Source organism: Orcinus orca, chromosome 1 (genome assembly GCF_937001465.1).
Source record: "Orcinus orca chromosome 1, mOrcOrc1.1, whole genome shotgun sequence".
NCBI lineage: Eukaryota > Metazoa > Chordata > Mammalia > Artiodactyla > Delphinidae > Orcinus > Orcinus orca.
The window spans coordinates 109,575,873-109,599,637 of NC_064559.1; the positions used below are offsets into that span (position 1 = coordinate 109,575,873).

The following is a 23,765-nucleotide window of genomic DNA, read 5'->3' on the forward strand; positions in this document are numbered from 1 at the left end:
TAATTCTCACATTCTAGAAGCTTATGAATTATACTCAGCTTATACCAACATCAAATAGATATCAGTCTATAAAAACATGCTGAAGTTAGTCAAGTAAATTTAATTTTTTCCTTAAATAGCAGGATACTAACTATATTTAAGACCCAAATGGTCCTTTGAATTAAGAGTCCCAACAAGGTCTACCATGCTTAAAGAAAAGAACTGTCTTTCAGAGACAGTACAATGAAAACCAGTTTATACTGAACTGCAGGGTCTTTTCAGGTGATCCCACAGATTAAACAATCTTAATAGTCAGGTTTGAAAACAGATGAATAATTCCTACCTGCCATGGGATATTTCCACACCATTGCTTCCCCTCTGCCTTACTTCTAACACATCGGAAGAATAACCTAATTAAGCATAAAACAGAAATAATCAAATTTGTGAAAATACATTAAAACAAGAGATAAATTTGTTTTAACCCAAGAAAACATCTTACAATTATTTGATACCAGCTTTCAAAGGTCACTTGAAACCAATTACTCTTATATGTACGACATTTAAAAATCTTTATCTCACAGGATATTTATAAGAGCTGAGAAGTAAAAGGATACAGATGTCATGGTAACCAGAAGGTATTCATAGATTTATTCTTTTAACTCTACAGAATAACTGACATGGGAACACTGATCAGCAAGGACTGCTAAAATCAGAAAAAAGGAGATAAACAGACATTATGTGTCCCTAATGGGAAGCCATAATACTTCCCATAAAGTAAAAACAAACAAACAAACAAAAAAACCAAGCCACGGACTTCCCTGGTGGCGCAGTGGTTAAGAATCTGCCTGCCAAGGCAGGGGACACAGGTTCGAGCCCTGGTCCGGGAAGATCCCACATGCCGTGGAGCAACGAAGCCCGTGCGCCACAACTACGGAGCCTGCGCTCTAGAGCCTGCAAGCCACAATTACTGAGCCCACGTGCCACAACTACTGAAGCCTGCGTGCCTAGATCCTGTGCTCCACAACAAGAGAAGCCACTACAATGAAGAGTAGCCCCCGCTCTCCACAACTAGAGAAAGCCTGCACGCAGCAACAAAGACCCAACACAGCCAAAAATAAATTTAAAAACAAAAAAAAAACAAGCCAAACCAAAACAAACAAAAACTAACCTGAATCTGGTCAAACTTGGATCCAATTACCGATTTACAGGAAATACAAACAACAGAGGAACACATAAAACTAGACCAGGGGATGTAATCTGCAAACTCTTAACAGTGGGAAATGCTATTAAGATAAACAACTTGATTCCTTCAACAAATAAATCACAAGGGAGAAAAAAAGATTGGGGGGAACCTACTTAAGAGACTTAAAAAACCTATCAGTCAACTGCAATCTGTGGACCTTATTTAGATCTTGACTTAAGCAAATGAACAAAAACTACCAAAAAATAAACTATTTATAACATTTATGAATCTACTAGAAATCTGTAATACAACTGGTTAAAAAAAAACAGTTCATATCTTGTAGAGCTACACACTGAAATATTTACAGAAGAAATGACATTATCTGGGATCTGTTTCCAAATATGGCAGGAGTTGGGGGGTGGAGTGGGTAGGGTATATATGGAACAAGATTAGCCATGAATTGGTGATTGTTGAAGCTCATGTGCTGTATTATTCTATCCTAATTTTGTATATATTTCCAATTTTCCACTAAGAAAAAAAAGACTGAATACAGACTTGCATCCCAGTGCAAGACAGTCCCTGCTCACACAAACACTACCTATACTCCAGCTATCCAGAAATGGCTACCCTGTCCCATCCTCAAACTAAGCCACACACTCTCCATCCTACTGGACTTTGCATGTGTACCATCCTCCATCCAAAGGATGTCCTCCTTATCCCTATTTGCCCACCATTACCCCATCACCAGCTGTCAAAGTCCTACAGGTCCCTCCACACCTAGTTCAAGACATACCTCCTTTGCAAGGTTTTCGCACATCCCCTGCCCTGTTCATTCATTGTACTGCTTCTCTATTTTTGTTGTATATAGTTGTCGTACACTTGTATCTGCCTGTCTGCCCAACTATATTTTCAGCAACCAGAAGGCTATAACCATATATGATCTCTTCATTCGTAACTAAGCTTCGCCTTTTGTACATAATAGTTAAGTATTGCTGAATTAAACAGAACCTACTGATTTTTTCCTTACCCCAACGACTTCTCAAAAACATGTAATCAGTTAAATAAGAGCTTTTAAAATAACATATTTTAATTGTTTAAATAGGTAATATACTCAATCAAAAAGTGTAAAATGGCAGTGAAAAGCACCCCCTCCTCATATGTTCCGTTCACATCCCTCCCAAGTAACCATTTTCATTAATTTTTTGTTTGCCTTTCCAGAGATGGTTTTAATGCATATTCAGATCAATATAATATTTTATTTCTTCCTTCTCTACTCAAGGTACTAAATACCTTGCTTGCTTTTTTTTTTAAACTTAACAATGTCTTGGATATTCTTCTATAAAAACATATACATAAAGGACTTCCATATATATATATATATATATATATATATTTTTTTTTTTTTTCCCTACAGCTGCACAGTTTTTTACACAGCTGCAGTTTTCCACTATAAGGATGTTCCATTGTTTATTTAACCAGACCCTCTTGATGGGGCCAGTTTGGTTTCCAATTCTTTCCTATTAAAAGCAATATCACAACGAACAACCTTTTGTATATGTCATTTCACATGTGTTTTAATATATCCGTAGGCAACTATCTATATCTCATACTGTGGATTAGAGCCTTCATTGTTTTTCTTCATCAATTAGCTTCTAGGTTTTATTTATTAGTTCTCTTTTTGCTGCTTTCTAACTCATTAAATTTGTTTTACCTGCACTAATTCCTTCTTTCTGCTTTCTTTCCGTTTAATTTCTTGTTCTTTTTCAAACTTCTTAAATTAGTACTGTGATATACAACAGTCATCACAACAGTCTGAGTCCTAACTCAAAAACAAACCCTGAGCAGGTCATGACCCCTCAACGCCATGCTTCACTTGGACATAGAAGCAAAGATAACAAGCCCCAAATGGACAAGTATTCCATAAACGTCAAGTTAAAAAGAAAACAGGACCAGCCCCTCTCATACAAACTCACAGTTTTCCCATTCAAGCTCACAATTTTAAAAAACATGTATTGGTTTCTAATTTTTCTTACTGCAGTAGGATACTATATTGAACATATAGTTCTGAAAATTTCTGAAATGCCTTGAATGCATGAAAATTCAAACTACTGGCTACTATTAAGGAGTACTACTACTTATGAAAATAAGTCAAGAACAAATTCCTGCTGTTGTTGAAAGTGTATCAAGTACTTGAAACATTTACTGAAAGAATATTTTATAGTATCTGTTTTAAAGCCCACACCTCAAACACTTTCAGGAGAAGGGCAAGATTTGAAGAAAGAGGGAAGAAAACAACACACACTGAGCATCAACTATGTGCTAGGCACAGTGCAAAAATGCTTCTACTTACATTTTTATTAAAATCAATCTGGGTGGGCTTCTCTGCTTTTAGGATAAAAAGTTTGTTACATTTATTAAATTGTAAATCAACAGAGAAAGCAGTGGAAATATATTCTCATAGAGAAAGCAAATACTGATTCCACTATGAAAAAAGAGCATAATTTCTACAGTATATTCATTAATTATTTTCCAGGACATAGGTTATGAACAATAATGATGAAGAAACCAGCAAGAGGTCATTCAAGGCCAAATCCAAGTCTCAGTTCCTCCACTTTCTCAGTAACCTTCATCAGCCTTAATCTCCTACTGTTAGTCTTACAGTCACAGAAGCATCTGGCATTTGAACACATCCAATATAGCACTCTAATGTGCAGATCGGACTGCTCACCAACCTCCGTGTGTCTCTTATCCCAACTGCGTCACAGGGACTTTAGAAATATGGGTTCACATCTATATATGCAGCAATGGAGAAACATAAAGCTGGATTTCTACCTCATTCTTTTACACAAAAATTCAAGATGGAACAAAAAATGTAAAGAATGAAACTGTAGGACTTCCCTGGTGGCACAATAGTTAAGAATTCACCTGCCAATGCAGGGGACACAGGTTCGAGCCCTGGTCTTGGAAGATCCCACATGCCGTGGAGCAACTAAGCCCGTGTGCAACAACTACAGAGCCTGCGCTCCAGAGCCCGTAAGCCACAACTACTGAGCCCGTGTGCCACAACTACTGAATCCCGAGCGCCTAGAGCCTGTGCTCTGCGACGAGAAGCTACCACAATGAGAAGCCTGAGCACCACAACGAAGAGTAGCCCCCGCTCACCACAACTAGAGAAAGCCCGCACGCAGCAACAAAAACCCAACGCAGCCAAAAATAAATAAGTAGACAAATGTATTTAAAAAAAAAAAAGAATGAAACTGTAAATGTTCTAGGAAAAAAATGGAGATGAATATTTTTGTAATCCTAAAGTGAAAAGGGAATGACAAAATCCTGCAGCTGAGAAAGGATTTAGTAATTTGACTACATAAAAGTATTAAACTTCCATATAGTAAAAATACTATAGTTGAAATTACAAGACAAAAGGCAAACTGGGGGGGCTTCCCTGGTGGCGCAGTGGTTGAGAGTCCGCCTGCCGATGCAGGGGACACGGGTTCGTGCCCTGGTCCTGGAGGATCCCACGTGCCGCGGAGCGGCTGGCCCCGTGAGCCATGGCCGCTGAGACTGCGCGTCTGGAGCCTGTGCTCCGCAACGGGAGAGGCCAGAACAGTGAGAGGCCCGCGTACCACAAAAAAAAAAGGCAAACTGGCGAAAGTAATTTCTACACATATTACAAAGGGTTAATATCCTCTCCACACAAGGATTACTTCTATGATACAGCGCAGTGCACGACACTCTACAGCACCTAGTAAAAGTCCTGGCTTTATTGAGTGGAGTTCTTCATGGGTTGCTGGGCCTGAGGTCCTTCTGCATGGGTCTGGTTCATGCCCAAATGCCTCTCTGTCATCAGCCTAAGTAATCATCACTGGGTTAAATAACCTGCATGTCAATTCTACCCAGTAACCAACCATACAAGGAGTTTCCTAGACATGCAAAGATTCAAGTGGTATGAAAAATGAAGTATTTTGAACATCCCACTACAACCAGTTATTTAAAGAACTAAAATAACTGGCTGGTTTTACCCAACTACAGACAAAAGAATATTACCATCTATTTTGACCCCATATCCTTGAGAATGAAAGCTAAAAGAGAGAGAGAGAGGGGAGAGAACATGAACTCAGGAGCTGGATGACAATGTCCAACATCTGTATATCAACGTGTGCCACATCATTAACGTCAAAGCAAGGGTTGTTCCCTCTGGTTCTACCGAGGGACTATCATAGTTTTCTTTAATGCCCATAAACTGGGCATTAAAAATGCTCATGGCTGAGGGTCAGTCAAACGCTGGTGAGTGGTACCATCTGGTGTTTAGTTAGAGAACTACACACAAAAGTGGCTTTACTCCAAGGTACCAAAAAAGCGCATCTTAGTCCTACTTTGGTTTATACCTCCCCTGCATTACTCTGCTACACCTGTCTCCTAGCTAGGTTAAGCGTTAAACATAATGGTATTAATTCAAGCATGTAAAGTACTTTAAGTTCCTGAAAAGAAAACCCAGTTTTGGGGAAGGAAAGGCTGTACTCCCTGACATCGTTCTCCAGAGTATAGGGGTTCTCGCTAAATGCCTTGCTGTCTGCTAAGGAAGTCATCATCCATAGACACATCACCTATTTCTTTTTAAATTTCCAGCCTGTACCACCTATCAGGGTACTTGTTGGATTTTTTGCTTTGTTTTTAATTTGTTGAGTGTTGCAGAACTGTATTTTATTTGTCCTAAAACAAGCTTTTTAAAGCTCTAGTAAGTACCTCCTAATAAGTGTTCTAGATCTGGACTAAAAGAAATACATTCAAGCATTCTTTTTCTATTTTTAAAATAATGATCACCTCTCAGCCTCATCTACCTAGTGTGAAGAATATTAGAGACAAGTTCTCAAACTTCTGTCTTCAGCTTAGACCTTTCTTCGGAGCTGCCCACTCACTTTGCTAGCTGGTTTCATACATACATAAGACACAATGAGTCCAAAGCTGTATGTGTTAGCCATCCTCTACTGATGTTACCTTTCCTTCCTTGTCTTGCTTAATGGTAAACTCATCATCCATACACCCAACTAGGCAACCATTTCCTGAGCACTGACCACGTGCCGAACGCCAGACTAAGTGCACCACACACACGGCCTCAGTGAACCCTCACAACTGAGTGAAATCGGGGCTATCATGACCACTGTCCCAGCTGAGTAAATGGAGGAAAGAACATGCTTAAACATGCTTAAACACCCTACCAGGAAACGTGCCGTATCCATTTCAGCAAGTGTTCTCCAGTCTAAGTGCACCCAACTCCACTGCCAGGGCTTCAATCCAAACCCATCTTTCACTTAGAGAAGGTGGGTGTGCCTGGAGTTGGTTAGACCCAGGCTCAAATCCCAGTGATGCCACATCATAACCATGGTACCTCAGATTTCTTCTCTAACCTCTCTAAATGTTTCCTCATCTGTCTATACAACAGGGATATTAAAACCTCTCACAGCAGATTCTATGAAGATAAGAGGTAAAGAATATGCCACGTAGTAGGCATTCAATAGCAACTATTAGTTCAGTGGGCTCCGTGCCTCCACTGCCTTCACTTCCTAATCTAACTTCCATAGTGCTTCTTTTAATGTAAATTGAATAAAGTTCTTCGGCGTCTTCCTACCACATAGAACAATATCTCTGTATGATTCAGGGCCCCCAGTAGTGTGTAAAGGAGAACATCCTAACTTCACGTACTAGAGGCTTACTGGCACCACTGTGCTAGCAAAAAACAACAGAAAAGTGAATTTTTTAAAAATTCCATTTATAGGGAATTCCATGGCGGTCGAGTGGTTAGGACTCTGCACTTTCACTGCCAATGGCCAGGGTTCAATCTCTGGTTGGGGAACTAAGATCCCACAAACCGCATGGTACAGCCAAAAAAAAAAATTCCACTTACAACAGTGTCAAAAAACATTAACACTGCGGACTAAATTTAACCAAAAGGGTATAGTACTCTATAATGAGAACTATTCCGTAATGCTGAAATTTTAAAAGTCATAAATAAATAATATACCATGCTCATGAACTGGAAGATCAATATTGATGTCAGTTCTCCCCAAACTCATCTATATAGGTTCAATGAAATCCCAACTGAGTTTTCTGAGGAAATTTTAAAAGTCGATTCTACATTTTATATGGAAATGTAAAGGACCTAGAATAGCCAATCTTGAAAAGGAAAGTTGGATTCACACGACCTTATCTGATCTTGTCAGGATAGGCAAATAGATCAATGGAAGAGCTTAGCAAGTCCAAAAACAGACCCACACGTGGTGGTCAACCGATTTTTCAACAAAGGTGACAAGAGTTTCCACGGGGAAAGGAAAATGGTGCTGAAACAATTGAATAACATTCATTCATTACTATATGAAAAATTAAATGAACCTCAGTTTGAATCTCATGAGGTACCCCAAATTATTGATAATATGAGGTAGAGCATAGACTAAACAAAAAAGCCATTAAAAAAAAAACTATAAAACTTCTAGAAGAAACCACTGGAGAACTTTATGATCTTGAGGTAGGCAAAGATTTCTCAGAGAACACAAAAAGCACAAACCATAACAAAATGATAAATTGGACTTCATAAAATGAAAAGCTTCTGCTCCTCAAAAGAGAGTCAAGAAAGTGAAAGCCACAGATTGGGAGTAAACATTCACAATCCATATATCCACCAAAGGACTTCTACAGAGAATACATAAAGAACTCTCTCAACTCAATAACAAAAGACAACTCAATTTTAAAAATAGGCAAAAATCCCCCAAAGTCATGCTATATGATTCCATGTATGTAACATTCTGAAATGACAAAATTTTAGAGCTGTAGATCAGGTTCATGATTGGCAGGGGTGAACAGGGGGAAACGAGGAAGGTGGATGTGGTTATAAAAGGGCAACAAGAAGGATCCTCCGGTAATGGAACCACTCAATATCTTGACTGTTGTAGTGAATACACAAAACTACACTTGATAAAGTTGTATAGAACTAAATGTATGTGTACACACACAAATTAGTACAATTAAAACTATCTTTACAAATGAGATCAGTGAATTATCAATATAAATATCAATATCCTAGTTATGATATTATACTAAATTTTGCAAAATGTTACCATTAGGTAAAGTCTACAGAGGATCTCTCTGTACTGTCAATATTTCTTTTAATTGCTTGTGACTCTACAATTATGTCATTTAAAAATTTCAATTTAAAAAATGGGCAAAAATTTTAAACAGATACTCCATCAAAGAAGATATACAGAAATGGCAAAAAACCACATGAAACAAAATGGTCTTCATAAATGGTATTCAAAATGGTATTCATAAAATGGAATTCAACTGGGCAATAATAAAGAATGAATTACTGGGGACTTTCCTGGTGGCGCAGTGGTTAAGAATCCGCCTGCCAATGCAGGACACATGGGTTCGATCCCTGGTCTAGGAAGATCCCACATGCCGCAGAGCAACTAAGCCCATGTGCCACAACTGCTGAGCCTGTGCTGTAGCGCCCGCGAGCCACAACTACTGAGCCTGCACAGCACAACTACTGAAGCCTGCATGCCCTAGAGCCCGTGCTTTGCAACAAAGAGAAGCCACCGCAATGAGAAGCCCGCGCGCCGCAACGAAGAGCAGCCTCCGCTCGCCACAAGTAGAGAAAGCCCGTGCGCAGCAACGAAGACCCAACGCAGCCAAAAAGTAAAGAAATTTATTTTAAAAAAATGAATTACTGATACACACAACCACATGGATGAATCTCACAGATACTGTTACATAAAAGCCAGATACAAAAGAATACATACAGTATGAATCAAAACAATGACTGGCTACAGTGGGTGGGGGGATTAACTAGAAGGGATCCAATGGCACTTAATGGGGTAATGGAAATAAATATTCTATATTTTGACTGGGATCTTGGTTATAAGGATGGGTATATACCGTTCTCAAAACTCAACCGGTTGAACACTTAAAAGAACTGTGCATCTTACTGCATGCATAACTCAGTTAAGAAATACAGTAGTACAGGCAGTTTTCAGTTATGTAAAAGTTGTAAAGATGGTACTTGAATGCCTATACTTGGGGGGAAATATTGATCTAGAATATATAAATTCCAAACTGCACAGAATATCATATAAAAACATTACATCTGGCCCCTGCCTTCCTGGCCAGCCTTATCTTCTGAAGTCTCCACTCAAATATATGCTAACTACTGAACCAAATGCTTGCAATTACTTCATGCCCCTGTACACTAATGCAGGATACTGATCTGTTAAATATGACCTCTTTTTTGCCCCTAGCGAATTCCTACTTATTTTTCAATACTCATGACAAATATCTGCCACCTATATAGACTTCTCTGCCCTTTCTCTGAGTTCCCATAAAAGGGAAACTAGCATTTATTGAGTACTTAACATACATTAGACATTTTTACACATTACCTCGTTGTACTACCAGAATGAGAAAGTTGACGAGTTAGTACAAGTTAATGACCATTGGTGGGCTGATGTTAAATTCGCTACTTGAGAGCTGGAGAGGGAGGGAGGGAGAGCAGTTTATCCAGAAATTAACCGGAAGTCAGGCTTCTTACATTAACCAGTAGCTCAGAAGTCAGGAAGTGACAGCCCAAAAAGTATTCAATATATATAGAAATACCGTTTGTTTTTTAATGACTTTTAAAGAATAGTCAATCCTAGGAAAACACCTGACTGTAACCCCACCAGGCCAAGCAAAACAAAAATACACTTAGCTGTTCCTTTTAGACACTTACCTGTATTCTTTCTCGCCCTGTGATAGAAACAGACCCTGAAGCTCTACCGCAAAGTCCTCATGCAATAAACAATGAGAAACAGGAATGCTAGAGGGAAAAAAAATTGAAATTTTGTTTTAGGAGGCAAAGAACAGAGGTCAATATCCTAAAATTAAATCCAGAATATGGGTTTTAAACTTAAGGGTCCATGTATGACCTTTACTGGGTTTGTAAATCCCCCACACTTTTATGTCTATGTGCATTCCTCTGGGGAAAGGGCCCACAGCTTTCATCTCTTCTCATGCCCCCAAATAAAATATGACAGTAAATATACCTATCTTTTTCCTGAGGACTCAAGTTTAAAATGATACTGTGCTATGTGACCACTATACTGCGATACCTCCAAGCTGTGAATTTTCCCCAGGTTCTTCCATCATCCTTTTTCCTGATAACCTGTTTGCTGTCACTCAGTGTTGTTCACATGCCAACTCTGCAAACACACTCTACTAATTTGCTTCATGCTTGGTTGGCATAAGTTCAACTCCTCCCTTCCAACTTCTTACTATGAAAGAATTTATGTATAACATTTGAGAGTGAAGATCTAAAGTTGTCTCACATGACCTGTGACATTTTCTTTGTCTTTTTGCTTATATTCTGGTGCATTCCAAAGAGGTCGAATTTATCAAATAACCGTCTTCATATCAAATATTATTGTACTAGTTTGTATAGCAATATGTTCTTATAAATGGTAAGCTATATAAGGACATTTTTCTCTTCACTTAAAACCAAATCTTATGCTTCTATTAATGTTTAACTCCTACAAATCTGAATGTGCTTTCATGTCTCATGAAACTTGAGCTAGGTACTGAACCTAAGAAGCTCCATATAGATATCAGAAATTAAACAGTAAACTCTGCCATAATGATATGGTGTTGATAGCTTGAGTATTTTTTTTGGTCCCTTCTAAAGATTTAACACTGATTTAAACAGAGTCACTTTGTATTTAATTAAATTGGATCCCAGTAATTTTTTCAAATGTAAAAACTTATTAGAAGGCTAAGAAAATATTTTCTCTAAAAATTTATTTTCTAAATCTGAAAAAGGGTAAAAATCTTCAACTTAGTTTCAAAGCATAACAAAAACACAAATCATCTAAATCATTTGGGGGAAACATGAGAAGTTAATGTATGTGTTGAAAAAATACTTTATTTTCTAGTATTGATATCCATTATGTGCCTTACATATGTAGAAAAATACCTTTTCTAAACCAAGTTAAGTAGAAAGCAGGAAAAATGCATAATGATGTGACAGTTTAAAATTTCACATAGAAACTGTGGACACTTGGTACTGTGAAAACATTAACAACACTTTATGAGAACAGTATTAACTTTCCTCACTTCAAAGAAGATGCTTAGTATTTCTGGGTCTCAGCTTTCACCTTCGTAAAAAATTAGACTGCTGAATCAGATTTCTGATGTTTATTTCAGGATTTCTGATGTTTCTTTCAGCTTTAATCCCTAAAGTAATTTGTTTCTTTGGAATATCAATCTCACCACTTAAATGCAGAGAATACTATTTTTAAAGGGGGCTGTTAATCTGACTACCAGAGTGTTCTAACTTCAAACATTTAAAAACCAGTTGGAGGGCCTCCCTGGTGGCGCAGTGGTTAAGAATCTGCCTGCCAATGCAGGGGACACCGGTTCGAGCCCTAGTCCGCCAAGATCCCACATCCTGCGGAGCAACTAAGCCCATGCACCACAAGTACTGAGCCTGTGCTCTAGAGCCCACGAGCCACAACTACTGAGCCTATGCGCCACAGCTACGGAGCCTATGCACCACAACTACTGAAGCCCACGTGCCTAGAGCCTGTGCTCCACAACAAGAGAAACCATCGCAATGAGAAGCCTGCGCACCGCAACGAAGAGTAGCCCCCGTTCTCCCCAACTAGAGAAAACCAGCGTGCAGCAACGAGGACCCAATGCAAACAAAAATAAATAAATAAATAAAATTTTTAAAATAAATAAATAAAAACCAGTTCGGCCTAAAACTAGTGCAAAGCTGGCACCAGTTAATTTCTGCTATGCCTGTATGCCTCACTTAAATGGGAAGGGGGTAATGTTCAAGCAGGAGAAGGGAGGGTCAAGGCCTGACTGGTGAACAGAAACCCAGAACTGAAAAGGACCAGAAGGATCCAGATGTAGCCAATCCTCCATGTTATAAGGGAGGGAATTGGCGGCCCAGAGAGGGAAAGTAACCAGCCTTGGGTCACACAGGAAGCAGTGGCGGAGCGTGTCCCTAACATGCCACGCTTTCCTGGGATTACCAACTACTTAAAGGGCCCTGGCTCCGCAGACCAGGGGTCCCAGCTCTCCTAGTCCTTGTGGGAAGCGGGGAGCCGGAGACTCCTCCTGGGAGGCCACGCGCAGTCGCAGGGAACCGTGCCCAGCTCGAGACCTACTCGGTGGCCCGCACGAAGCTGCATGTGTCCGCCGGGCACACGTAGAAGCTCTTTCCTTTATTCGGGCCATCTCGGACGCCAGTCTTCAGAAAACATAAGGTCCCTGAGGAGAGAAGGTCGACAATGATTACGCCACGCTAGGCTGACAGACCCCGAAGGACCCTACCACCCTGACCTCCTACCGTGCCGTGGACACCCAACCACGTCCATCCCACTACTTCTTTCCTCTTCCCCGAAATCACCCCCACCCCCAACGCCTGCTTCCGCCTTTTACTCCGCCCTCCTCATTCAGGAACCAATTGTCACCCACCTCCTGTAGTCTTAACCCCCATAATTCACCGCCGCGGCCTTAGCCCCACCCACCCTAGCTACAATCAGTCAATCAGACGGGGAGTGTGCTCACCTCCAAGCTAGGCTCGCGGCGCGCCGAAATCAAAAATGAGGCGAAGGGGCGGAGGGGGGAACCTGGTCTGGTTGGTGGGGCGTGGCTGGTGCTAGAGGGAGGCTTGGGGTCTGGCAGGGCTTCCGGGCCGAGGGAAGCTTTGTTTTGCAGGTCTTGGAAGACGAAAGAACGGGACAGTGAGCGGGACTACTCTAGCGTATATTCATTTAACATCTAGAGGTGGCCCTAAAGGAAGCAGACGTTACAAACTCCTCTGCAAAGAAAGCTGCCTTCTCCCGGAAGCCAAGAGCGCCTGGAGCTTCGCGGTCATCTGCGAGACGGGGCCTGGCGCTAGTGGGCGCTCTGCCTCCGCGAGGGGTCACTGGGGAGGGGAGGAGACCCTGAGAAGCGGCCACCGCAGGAGGAGGCACTGGATTTGCAATTTAGGGGCGAGGGGCGGGGCGCGAGTGAGGGCTGATGGGGCGTCCTTTAAAGCTGCAGGATGAACTGGCAAATCTATCGTAAAGCCGGCATAAAGACTAGGGCTACACAACACAAAGCGCTAACCCATACATATCTCTCTTGACAACCTGGTGACATGCGCAGCATTTTAAGGACCCCCGACACTCATAGACGTTTGAGTGACTCACCCGAGGTCAGAGAATTAGCGAGTGGGCCGTCTGCCGACGGGTGCCCAGCGGACAGCGCAGCCGCCTCCTCTGTGTACTCAATGTTCTCTAGGCGCTCGGTGTAGGAGACCTGAGTTAGAAATGTTTCAAAGTGGAAACAACAGGAGAAATAGATTGTCTTTGGTGAAAGGGAGTTTTATTTTGCACACTTTGTATTGTCAGACTTTTTCTACTAGTATGCTTTTTGTAATATTAAAAATAGAGGGTGAAGTTAAAAGAAAGGGGACTATTTGAAATCGTAATCAGATCTCTTAGTCAACAAAAAGGGAGAAATAGAAATCAGAGACTTACTGCAAGAAAGATGGCTTCGTCTTACAACTACTGAGGACCATATGTCCAGACATATGGTGTGTGCAACTGTACTTATGGAGACCGTAGGACAGGAAATTGCAAATTCTAGGAAATCTGGGCTAAATGATAAATGTAAATGTCCTAGGGGTTCCAGAGGGGGGGAGACAAACCTGAGGTATCATTTATTTATTTTTTTAATAGATTTTATTTATTTATCTATTTATGGCTGCGTTGGGTCTTCGTTGCTGCACGCGGGCTTTCTCTAGTTTCGGCGAGCGGGGGCTACTCTTCGTTGTGGTGAGCCGGCTTCTCTTGTTGCGGAGCACGGGCTCTAGAAGCGCAGGCTCAGTAGTTGTGGCGCACGGGCTTAGTTGCTCCGTGGCATGTGGAATGTTCTCGGACCATGAATCGAACCCATGTCACCTGCACTGGCAGGCGGATTCTTAACCACTGCGCCACCAGGGAAGCCCCAAGTTATCATTTATTAATTAAATGAGCCCTTATTAGCATTTTTTGTGCCCAATGTGGACCACGTGCTTGAGAAATATACAATTCATTTATTCATACACAAAGTTTAAGATGACTTTTTTCTTTTTCTTTTTCTTTTTTTTTTTTTGCGGTACGCGGGCCTCTCACTGTTGTGGCCTCTCCCGTTGCGGAGCACAGGCTCCGGACGCGCAGGCTCAGCGGCCATGGCTCACAGGCCCAGCTGCTCCACGGCACATGGGATCCTCCCGGACCGGGGCACGAACCCGCGTCCTCTGCATCGGCAGGCGGACTCTCAACCACTGCGCCACCAGGAAAGCCCTAAGATGACTATTCTAACCACAAAGAGCTTGCTCAGTATTTGGAGGAGACAGAACTAGCACATACTGAACACTTAAATAACAATGTAAAATAGTATTTAAATGTCAAGTTGAGTGGAGTTAGCAGTAAACTCTGTAGGACTAGATAAAGATGTGTCTGGAAGCAAAGTGGAGTTAGTTTATACATAACTATCCCTTCTGAAACACCTATAGATAAACGTAGAGACAGGAAAGGAGCAAAAAACAAACAAATAAATAGAGGCATTTTCATTATTCCCAGATTGTAATTCTTGCATTGAGAGTTTTTTATGCACATTTTTAATGCTGTATTAAGAGAAGAGGACCATGAATACTGGATTTGCAGGAAAAGGGGCATGATAATTTAATTATTTATTGAATAATGTCTTTTTGAAACAAATAAGACAAAATTGGGGCCTCTTAAATATCCCATTGAGGAAGAAGCTCTTCCTCTGCAAGTATTCAAGCCAGTATCAGGTCCAACCCCATGAAAGTGTTCACAGCCAAATCACAGAAAGGGGAAATATTTCTCCCATAAATTTGGGATATGCTAGAACAAAATGTTTAAGCTCTGGACAGTTTGTCCCACTTAATCATATTTATAAGAGTGAAAATACAAACAAATTTTTTTGTGAAAGGTGGCCATAAACTATAGTGAATTATACAATATACACTTTTCAAACTACATACATTACTGTGTATATATTAACTTATTTTTAATTTATATCCGTAATTAGCCTGTAGACTCTTGGAGAGCCCTTTGGACACGATGTGCTTTATGGACCCCTATTTTGAGTAAAGTTGAGACTTTGAGTTTGTTTTTCTTTAAAACTTGATTGATTCAGAATGAATGGCTAGGCTAGGTCCTAGAGCTAGATAGTTTAAATCCACAGGTTAATGAGCCAATGAATTCTTTCTGTATGGGGCTGGTTAAACGTAAAGTATGTGATGGAACTGTTCAAAAACTGGATCGTAGTAATGGCTGCACAACTATATACATTTCACAAGACTCAGGGCACTGTACACTTTAAATAGGTGAATTCGATGGTGTCTAAATTATCCTTCAATAAAGCTGTTAAAGACAAAGATACACTGTATAAGCAATGCCAAAACATCTGCATGGAAAATAAAACCTAAGCTCAATCACCTAGATGTTCTGACATCCTAAGGAAATTAATGGATGAAGGAGTAAATAGTAGAAACCCTTTAGTTTTAGATGGTATTCATCCTTAAGCAGCATGGTTCACTGACTTGTGGAATAAAATCCAGAGTGGAGCAAACGCTCATTTTAATTCTTGCGGAAATGAAACAGTTGTATTTTATCTGGTCAGAATTGTGCTGGCTGGCATATATTAAACGTGACAGGCATCCATAAGACACTGGTGGTGAGAGTACCAGCTAGAAGTCACCCCTTGACATCCCTGTCACTGTCTGGATTGTTTTAAAATAATCAGCAAGTCCAAATTTCAAGTTATTTGTAAAATTCCAAGTTCTATGCAGCCTTTACCTTTACTCATTATTTTAAAAAATGAAATTGTCCGAATATGTTTTTCCAATTAGCTGATAATCTAAGTATATTTCGAATTTATATCCTTCTGGGTTTTTGTTAATTGCTTTGGGGTGGGGAGTGGTAACTAATTTTAAACAGTAGATAAAGGATTTTTTGAGCCACATTATTACTATAGGGAAACATCACTGTAGCCTAACTTCTGAGGTATATTTTGAGATAAGTGCTTTTACACGCATTCTTACATGTAGTTCTCACAGGTACCCTGGAAGTGGGTATTCTTCTATCCCCATTTTAAAAAATAGGACACCAAAGTTTAGTTAAGGAGCTTGCCCCAAGGCCATGCTATTAGCCACTTCCTTACAGAGCCTCTCCTTGAACTTTGGAACCAGAAGATGAATCTATTCCTGGCTCAAAGTCAGAAAGCTGACACTGGACAGATCAGGGACTGGAAGCCATTTTGGGGGGACTCCCAATCCAGTTCTCGCCACTACAGTATTTTTAGGAAGCATAAATTATTCAGTGATTCATTTAGATATTTAACCTACACATAGCCAAGCATTCAGATATTTCTGTTATATAGACGTGGCTCAACAAATCCAAGCCAAAAAAAAAAAAACCAAGTCCTGCCATTTTATAAATGATCACTAGGTAGCAGCATATTAACACAAAAGCCAAACACAAGGTCCACCTTTTCTGCTGTTTTCATTCTTTTTATTTAATGATATGTAATGGTAATTCGATTTCATTTTATTTTGTGCCTTTCAAATATATGACCATTTTAAACTTTGATAAAGGCACAGTCAGGATGAGAATATAGTAAAGACAAATCTGGTTATAATTGGAAAATTGAAAAGATTTTACAAATTCTTTTGTTGTACCATATTTTATATTACGTTCCAAATGTCACTGGTCTTAAAATATTATCCCCAAAATGGTTGAAATCAGGCCCTCCTTCATCCACTTTTCTTTTCTGGTAAGTGTACGATTCAATACTTTTTTAGTAAATTTATAAAGTTGTGCAACCATCACCCCAATCTAGTTTTAGAACATTTCCATCACCCCCCAAAACTTCCCTCAAATCTGTATGTAGTCAGTTCCCACTAACACCCCCAGCACCAAGGCCACCACCGATCTGCCTTCTGTATTTATAAGTATGCCTTTTGGGACATATCTTATAAATGGAGTATACAATATGTAGTCCATTGCCTCTGTCCCCTTTCATTTAACATAATGTTTTGAGGTTCATCCGTGTTGTAGTGTATATCAGTGTTTCAACCATTTTATTGCTGAATGGTATTCCATTATACTTGGATTGTTTTCCCTTGGGGTTTATTAGGAATCATGTTGTTACGAACATTAACGAGTCTTTATATAGACTTTTTTTTTTTCATTTCTCTTGGATAGATACCTTAAGAGGAATTGCTGGTCAGGTGGTAAGATTATGTGTCAATTTTTAAGGAGTTTCCAGCTGTTTTCCAAAGTGACTGTACCATTTTACATTCCCAAGAGCAACATATAAAGGTTCCAGGTTCTCCACATCCTTACCAACACTTGTTATTGTCTGTCTTTTTTATTATAGTCATTGTAGCAGCTGTGAAGTGTTATCTCAGCTTGGTTTTAATGTGCATTTCCTAATGACTATTGATGTTGAGCTCCTCTTCATGAGCTTATTAGCCACCATCTTCCTCTTTCATAATGGTCTTGAAAGCCTTTTTCCTTTAAAGGTTTGTATGAAACCTAAACTAAAACCTAAGCAAAATTGACATTAATTGTTATTAACTCAAGGAGATCAAAGAAATATTAATGTATAATGTTAATGTTTGTAGAATGTTAAGTAATAGAATTGCATATATAATTATAGTCTTTTGAAAAATGTTTTTTTTTTTTTTGTGGTACGCGGGCCTCTCACTGTTGTGGCCTCTCCCATTGTGGAGCACAGGCTCCGGACGCGCAGGCTCAGCGGCCATGGCTCACGGGCCCAGCTGCTCCGCGGCATGTGGGATCTTCCCGGACCGGGGCACGAACCCGTGTCCCCTGCATCGGCAGGCAGACTCTCAACCACTGCGCCACCAGGGAAGCCCTGAAAAATGTTTTTAACAACAAACTATTAACTCTTTTTAATTGAAGTATAGTTGATGTATAATAATATTATACAAATTATAGGTGTACAATATAGTGATTCACAATTTTTAAAGGTTATACTCTATTTATAGTAATTATAAAATATTGGCTCTATTCCCTGTGTTGTACAGCATGTCCTTGTAGCTTATTTTATACCTAATAGTTTGTACCTCTTACTCCCCTACCCCTATATTGCCCCTCCCCCCTTCCCTCTTTCCACTGGTAACTCCTAGTTTGTTCTCTATATCTGTGAGTCTGCTTCTGTTTTCTTTTTTTCGGGGATCGATTTTATTTGGGCTTCTCACAGTGGTTAGAGCCACCCTGTGTTCAGAACAATCACAGCACAGGAAATGCATCACCGAGACTGCCCAGAAAAATCTGACCAGCTGAATCTTATTGCTTAAAATACATATTCGCAATAACTTGACAAAGGGTGATGTGCCTCACAGGGGAATGTGTTAGCATTTGCAAATCTTCCGACTGTAGCACCAAACCCTCGACCAACCCCTTTCTTCTCGTTCACCTGGAACACCAGACTCCCTCAAATCTCCCCGGCCCCCTCCCGAGTCCTTCAGCTCCCTACTTCCGTCTTTCATCACGCAGGGCAGCCTCATGTAGCAGAGACCAGACTGTGACGCTGGACTCGAGCCCAGCTCCAACGGCTGCGTTTTCTTCTTCTCGTGCCTTTCGCATTGGATGCTGCAGTAAACCCAGCAGTAAACACGTGGGCCAGTTCCCCACTCTGACGAGAAGGAATCCTGAGAGGGCCAGAATCCATCCCTTCAACCAGTTAACTCAAGCAGGGTTCATTTTGGTAAAACTTGATCTCCTTTGAGACACTTCAGTGAGTTGTTTGGGATAAAAACAAAACAAAAAAAAGTGGCAGGAAAGGCATCTGAGGGCTGCTGGCACACTCCTGCCCACTCTCGCCACATACAGCCACGCGCTGGACCTCAGCAGAGGGAGGTAAGCCCTACGACACTATGGTGGCCGCCAAACCCTCCTGGCAATTCTGGGCAGGGCTGACGTCTGAGCCACAGCCAGTCCGAGCTGGACACTGAAGATCCAGTCCAGCTTCTGTCTGAGGTTCCACCTTGGCCTTCTGTCCCGAGCTGTTGTGGACACCCCTGGGGGCTGAGGCCGAGGGCCAGGAGCAGCTGAGGGAGGCAGATAGGCTCAGAGTACGTTTCTGTTTACAGGGAGCAGAACACAGGCCTCCGAGTGTCCACGGAGCAATGTGCAAATTGCAGTGATGGGTAGAGTAAAACCTCTACTTGGAGCACAGGATCTCTGGCAAACGTGGGGACTGCCACCGACAGCGCTGCTGAGTACACCCAAGTGCACAGATATTTGCTCAGCAAACAGTAAATGCGTAAAAGAAATTACCTTGAGAGGGCTGCGCCTGCTCCAAACGCGTGGGTAACGTGAGCAGAGAGGCTGCCGTTCAAAGTGTAGTCACAGGAAAACAGGGCTGCGGGCTCACACGCAACAGACACACACAGGTTATCCAAAAAGTCACTGTATACGGACTGCACTTTGTTCAACATGGATTTTGGTTTTGTGGACTCCAAACTCAGACACTCGTTCACCTCACAGCCTTGGATTTGTCTATATTATGTGTATGTGTATATATACATATATATATATACACATATATACATGTGTATTCATATATATACATATATATATATACACACACACACACATATATATATATATATACACCTTCCTTTCTTACCATAACATCAATGCCTAGTCTGAATGTCATCGTTCAAGAGTGGGGGAAGAACCAAACTCTTCATATGAACAGGGCTGGACAGGGAATGTTAGTTTCGGCAGTTTGCTTCCTCCATTCAGATTATTCCTGTCAAAGCTCAACTGGTTTTTGAAGCCAAACTACAGTAATAAGGATCCTGTGGTCCTTCAGGATGGCTGCCTTCACCCTCCTACCTGGGCCACTTAGACACTTTACATAGGCTACAAAATTAGTTACCCCACTCAAGGCGGGGCAGAGCAGGGAAAGGACACGAAAACCACAGATAACCAAGGCATTTTTTCCAAATGGTCAGTTTGAAAAAACAAACAAATAAACAAAACAACTTACTCAGAATCAAGAGAAAATACTGTGTGAGAGTCAGGCTGCGGAACCGCCCTTTCTCAGGACCCACAGCTTCCTCATTTGTTCGTAGAGAACAGTGAGACATGAAGGCTGGCAGATGTGTTCTTGGGATGGGGGAGGGTACTGGTCACCTGTGGACACAGATCAAAGGGCAGAGATGCGGTAAGCTGCACCTCTACCCACTGCCACATTGCAGGGCCTTCTGCTCACCCGCAGAAGTTCCAGAGATAGCCCCCAGCCAAGCCTGCACACAAAACATCTCCTTCTGGCTCAACTGTAGTCAGGACTCTTTGAAGGCCCAGTTGGGAAAAAGCCACCAATTTTCCTTTTCTAAAACAGAATTCTTGCCTGCCCACTGGTCAAGTTCTTATTTTCAGCTCGCTTTTGTTGTTGTTTTTTTAAAAAAAGAAAAAAAAACAAAGAGAAGGCAGGTGTAATCTTCCACACTTGAACCAGTCTGCAGCCAGCCAGGACCTGCTGGGAAGGGGCCCCTCCAGTGGCATCGTGCCACTTTGATCTCATCACCTGGAATTTGAGAGCAAAAGCCCTTTACCAACCCGCCACGCAACTGCCGGTCAGCTCTCATCCTCCCACAGGAGGAGCCCAATTCCGGCTCCGGAGACACTGGCAGCGAGGGGCGACAATCCCCGGACCACTGGGGCTTCACCCAGGGCTGAGACCTGCCACCTCTCTCAGACTGAGACGCGGCGAGGTTCTCATCAACTCACACCAGGACATGAATCCACTCCATCACCAAGAGTCACCTCAGGGCACAGTCTCATACCCTCCTTGGGGGCTTCTGAAACGCACATCTCTCTGACCCAAGCAGGTAGTGACACGTGACTTGAAAAGAGGTAAAGGGGGACGGGGTGGGGTATGAGGAATGAGTCACAGGACAACTTCTCGGCCCTCCGTGACACTGTATCTATGGGGGGCGAGGCACCCACACCCCAAACTGTACCTGGAGATGCAGGAAAACGCAGGAGCAGAGGGAAAAAAAAAAAGGAATACAGTCAACTTAATGCTCCTCTCATGGTTCTCCCCTACCCTGGTTGCGTCGCCAAGTTCTCGGGCACAGGCAGGGCCTGCTCTAGCTTGGGGAGCTGCTGCTCCGGGAGTTTGGGGAGTCCTGCTCGTTGATGGTGTTCAGCAGCAGGCAGGCAGGCAGCCGCGGCAGGTGAGGGTGCCCGGGCTCCCGGGCCTGCTCCTCGGAGGGCTGGCGGAGCCCTTCCTCCTCGTCGCCCGGGGGCCGCACGTGGCAGCTGTCGCAGAAGTCCAGGGGCCCGTCCAGAGCATCGTCGATGAGCGCGCTGAACTCTTTGAGGTCGTCATCATGGTGGCCCCAGTTGCACACACACACCTCGATGCCCGAGTCACCTGTGAAGCGGCGACGTCTGCCGGGCGTCTTGTCTTTGCTGTCAGGGAGGGCGCCGCCCTGCTCGGAGCTGTACTCTTTCAGCAGCTCCTCCTTACATTCGGAATCCTTGTCCAGGAAGGCCCCAGGGTCCACCTCCCCCAGGCCGGCCACAGAGCCGCTGGGCTCCATCCCAGGGGCTTTGGCGGCTGCTGAGTCTGCTGGCATGTTGGAGGGCTCAGGGTCAGCGATGCTCGGGGGTCGCGTGCTGCCTGCTGGGCCCGGGCGAAGGGCTGCTCTGAGCCCCCTGGGAGCCCCTGGGGTCGGTGCCCCGGGGGCTGCCGCCTGTAGGGCCACACTGTGCAGGCAGCTGCTGCTGGAGCTGGAAGGCACTGTATGGTGGGGCAGGAGTCGGAGGTCGGTTCACCACTTCCTCATAAGGAGGTAGTAAATAGTTTGGCAAAAACCTGAAATAAAACGGCAGCGCTGAGTAATGGTGGGCTTCCCGGTAGGCGATCAGGTGGATTTCATGTTGCCGCTGTCAGGCCTGACGGCGGTGCTTGGCTCGGCGGTGGTGGCACACGCAGCAGCAGCTCAGGAGGATGATGATGGTCCACACGAGCCAGAACCACCAGAATTCATAGTAGTAGCTGCAGCACTGAGACTGTCCACAGCAGTGTCCTGTGTCACAGATGTAGCTTTGATTGTTGGGACCCACGCAGGTTTCCTTATCCTGCGGGGGTTCAGCCCTGGCTGACAGGGGGCTGGGCAGCGCCTGGAGGAGCAGGTGCGTCACGCCACCCAGGAGGCTTCTCCTCTCCATCCCCTCCCCCGCCTCCTCTTCCCTCTTCTTCCTGCTTCTTGTTTGTTGTATTTCTTATATTCCACATAAGTGAGATCAGGCAGTGTTTGCCTTTCTCTGACTTATTTCACTTAGCATAATGCCCTCCAAGCCCATCTATGATGCTGCAGATGGCAACATTTCATTCTTTTTCATGGCTGAGTAGTATTCCATTGTGTGCGTGTGCGTGTGCGTGTGCGTGTGTGTATAGATATATCTCATCTTCTTTTGACTTCTTTTAACAGACTATTAACTTTTAAGACTATATTCCATTTGTATACCTCTGAGAGGTTGGGTTGGGAGACCAGAGCAGGTTTCATTTTCTGCAATTCACATGTATTGCTCTTACGACTTAAACAAAAATCTAATAAAGATATTAAAAGCAGATGCAAGGGAAAAATAACAGAAGACAGGCACAAAGTTAATAATAATGCCAATTAAGGTGGAAGGCGTATTGGTAGCTTTTTTCTCTTTTTCCCCATTTTTCTATATGGCCTGCAATGTTATTATTCTATCAGTTGTAGGACACACATCTCCACACCTCACCACAGCACCTCTTAAACTTGCTTAGTTCTCAATCTAGCTATTTAATGCTGACCTTCCTGTAATTAATCCTTTCTTGTACTTTCTCAATTCATCCCATTTCCTTTCTGGTATCGAATTTCAATTTTATAGCAAGATCTATTTTCCCTTAACTCTATTCTAGCTGGTTTGCTTAATTCTAACCTTATCCTCAACTCCAATTCCAAATATTACTAGAAAGAAGGGACACTTCTCACTTGTTTTGTAAGACGCTTGCCTCTTGAGAAATTGGATCACGTAGAGTCTCAAGGCCACTTGTGGCTCTATACTTGTTTTCTGGCAGTCACTCTGAGTTGCATTTCTTCTGGAAGGCCACAGATGACAGTAGGGTAGATTCCAGGTTCTCAAGTTGAGAATGAATACACTGCCCAGTGCTTCAAAGCCCTCTACCATGATGTTTTGAGCCTCCCTAGAGGCTGGGCTCTTAAGAGCTGAGGAAACTCTGGCAGAGTTCTAGCTAGTTCTCCTTACCTTTCCCTTCTGAGTTAACCTACGTGCTGGAACAGAACAGCCTCTGTGTTCTGCTATTTTTCAGTACTAAAACAGTCTTAAAGAACGCATCAACCTTTTTATAACGTGAATCAGATTCTGTCTCTCCTTGCCTAAAACTCTTTAGTGGCTTTCCATTGAACTTAGGAGAAAAGTGTAAAGCCTCATCTTTTTTCACACAGGGCGCCATGTGACCTGGCTCTGCC

At 42.4% G+C, this 23,765-nt stretch overlaps 1 protein-coding gene and 1 pseudogene across 30 annotated transcripts in view; both read right to left on the bottom strand.

Annotated features, from left to right (window-relative positions):
• Window positions 1-12,613, bottom strand: part of TTF2 (transcription termination factor 2) — a 56,709-nt gene extending 44,096 nt beyond the window's left edge. For all 30 annotated transcript variants that reach the window (XM_049710084.1, XM_049710094.1, XM_049710086.1 and 27 more), the window contains exons 1-4: window positions 12,540-12,613; window positions 12,358-12,460; window positions 9,921-10,007; window positions 323-389 (exon numbers count right to left, since the gene is read on the bottom strand). In XM_049710084.1, coding sequence (XP_049566041.1) covers window positions 323-389; window positions 9,921-10,007; window positions 12,358-12,460; window positions 12,540-12,567 — 285 coding nt within the window. In that variant the 5' untranslated portion in view covers window positions 12,568-12,613. The remainder of the gene's footprint in view (window positions 1-322; window positions 390-9,920; window positions 10,008-12,357; window positions 12,461-12,539) is intronic.
• A 2,689-nt stretch (window positions 12,614-15,302) lies between these two features.
• Window positions 15,303-22,494, bottom strand: LOC101281115 (WW domain binding protein 1-like; annotated as a pseudogene).
• Between the last annotated feature and the right edge of the window lie 1,271 nt (window positions 22,495-23,765).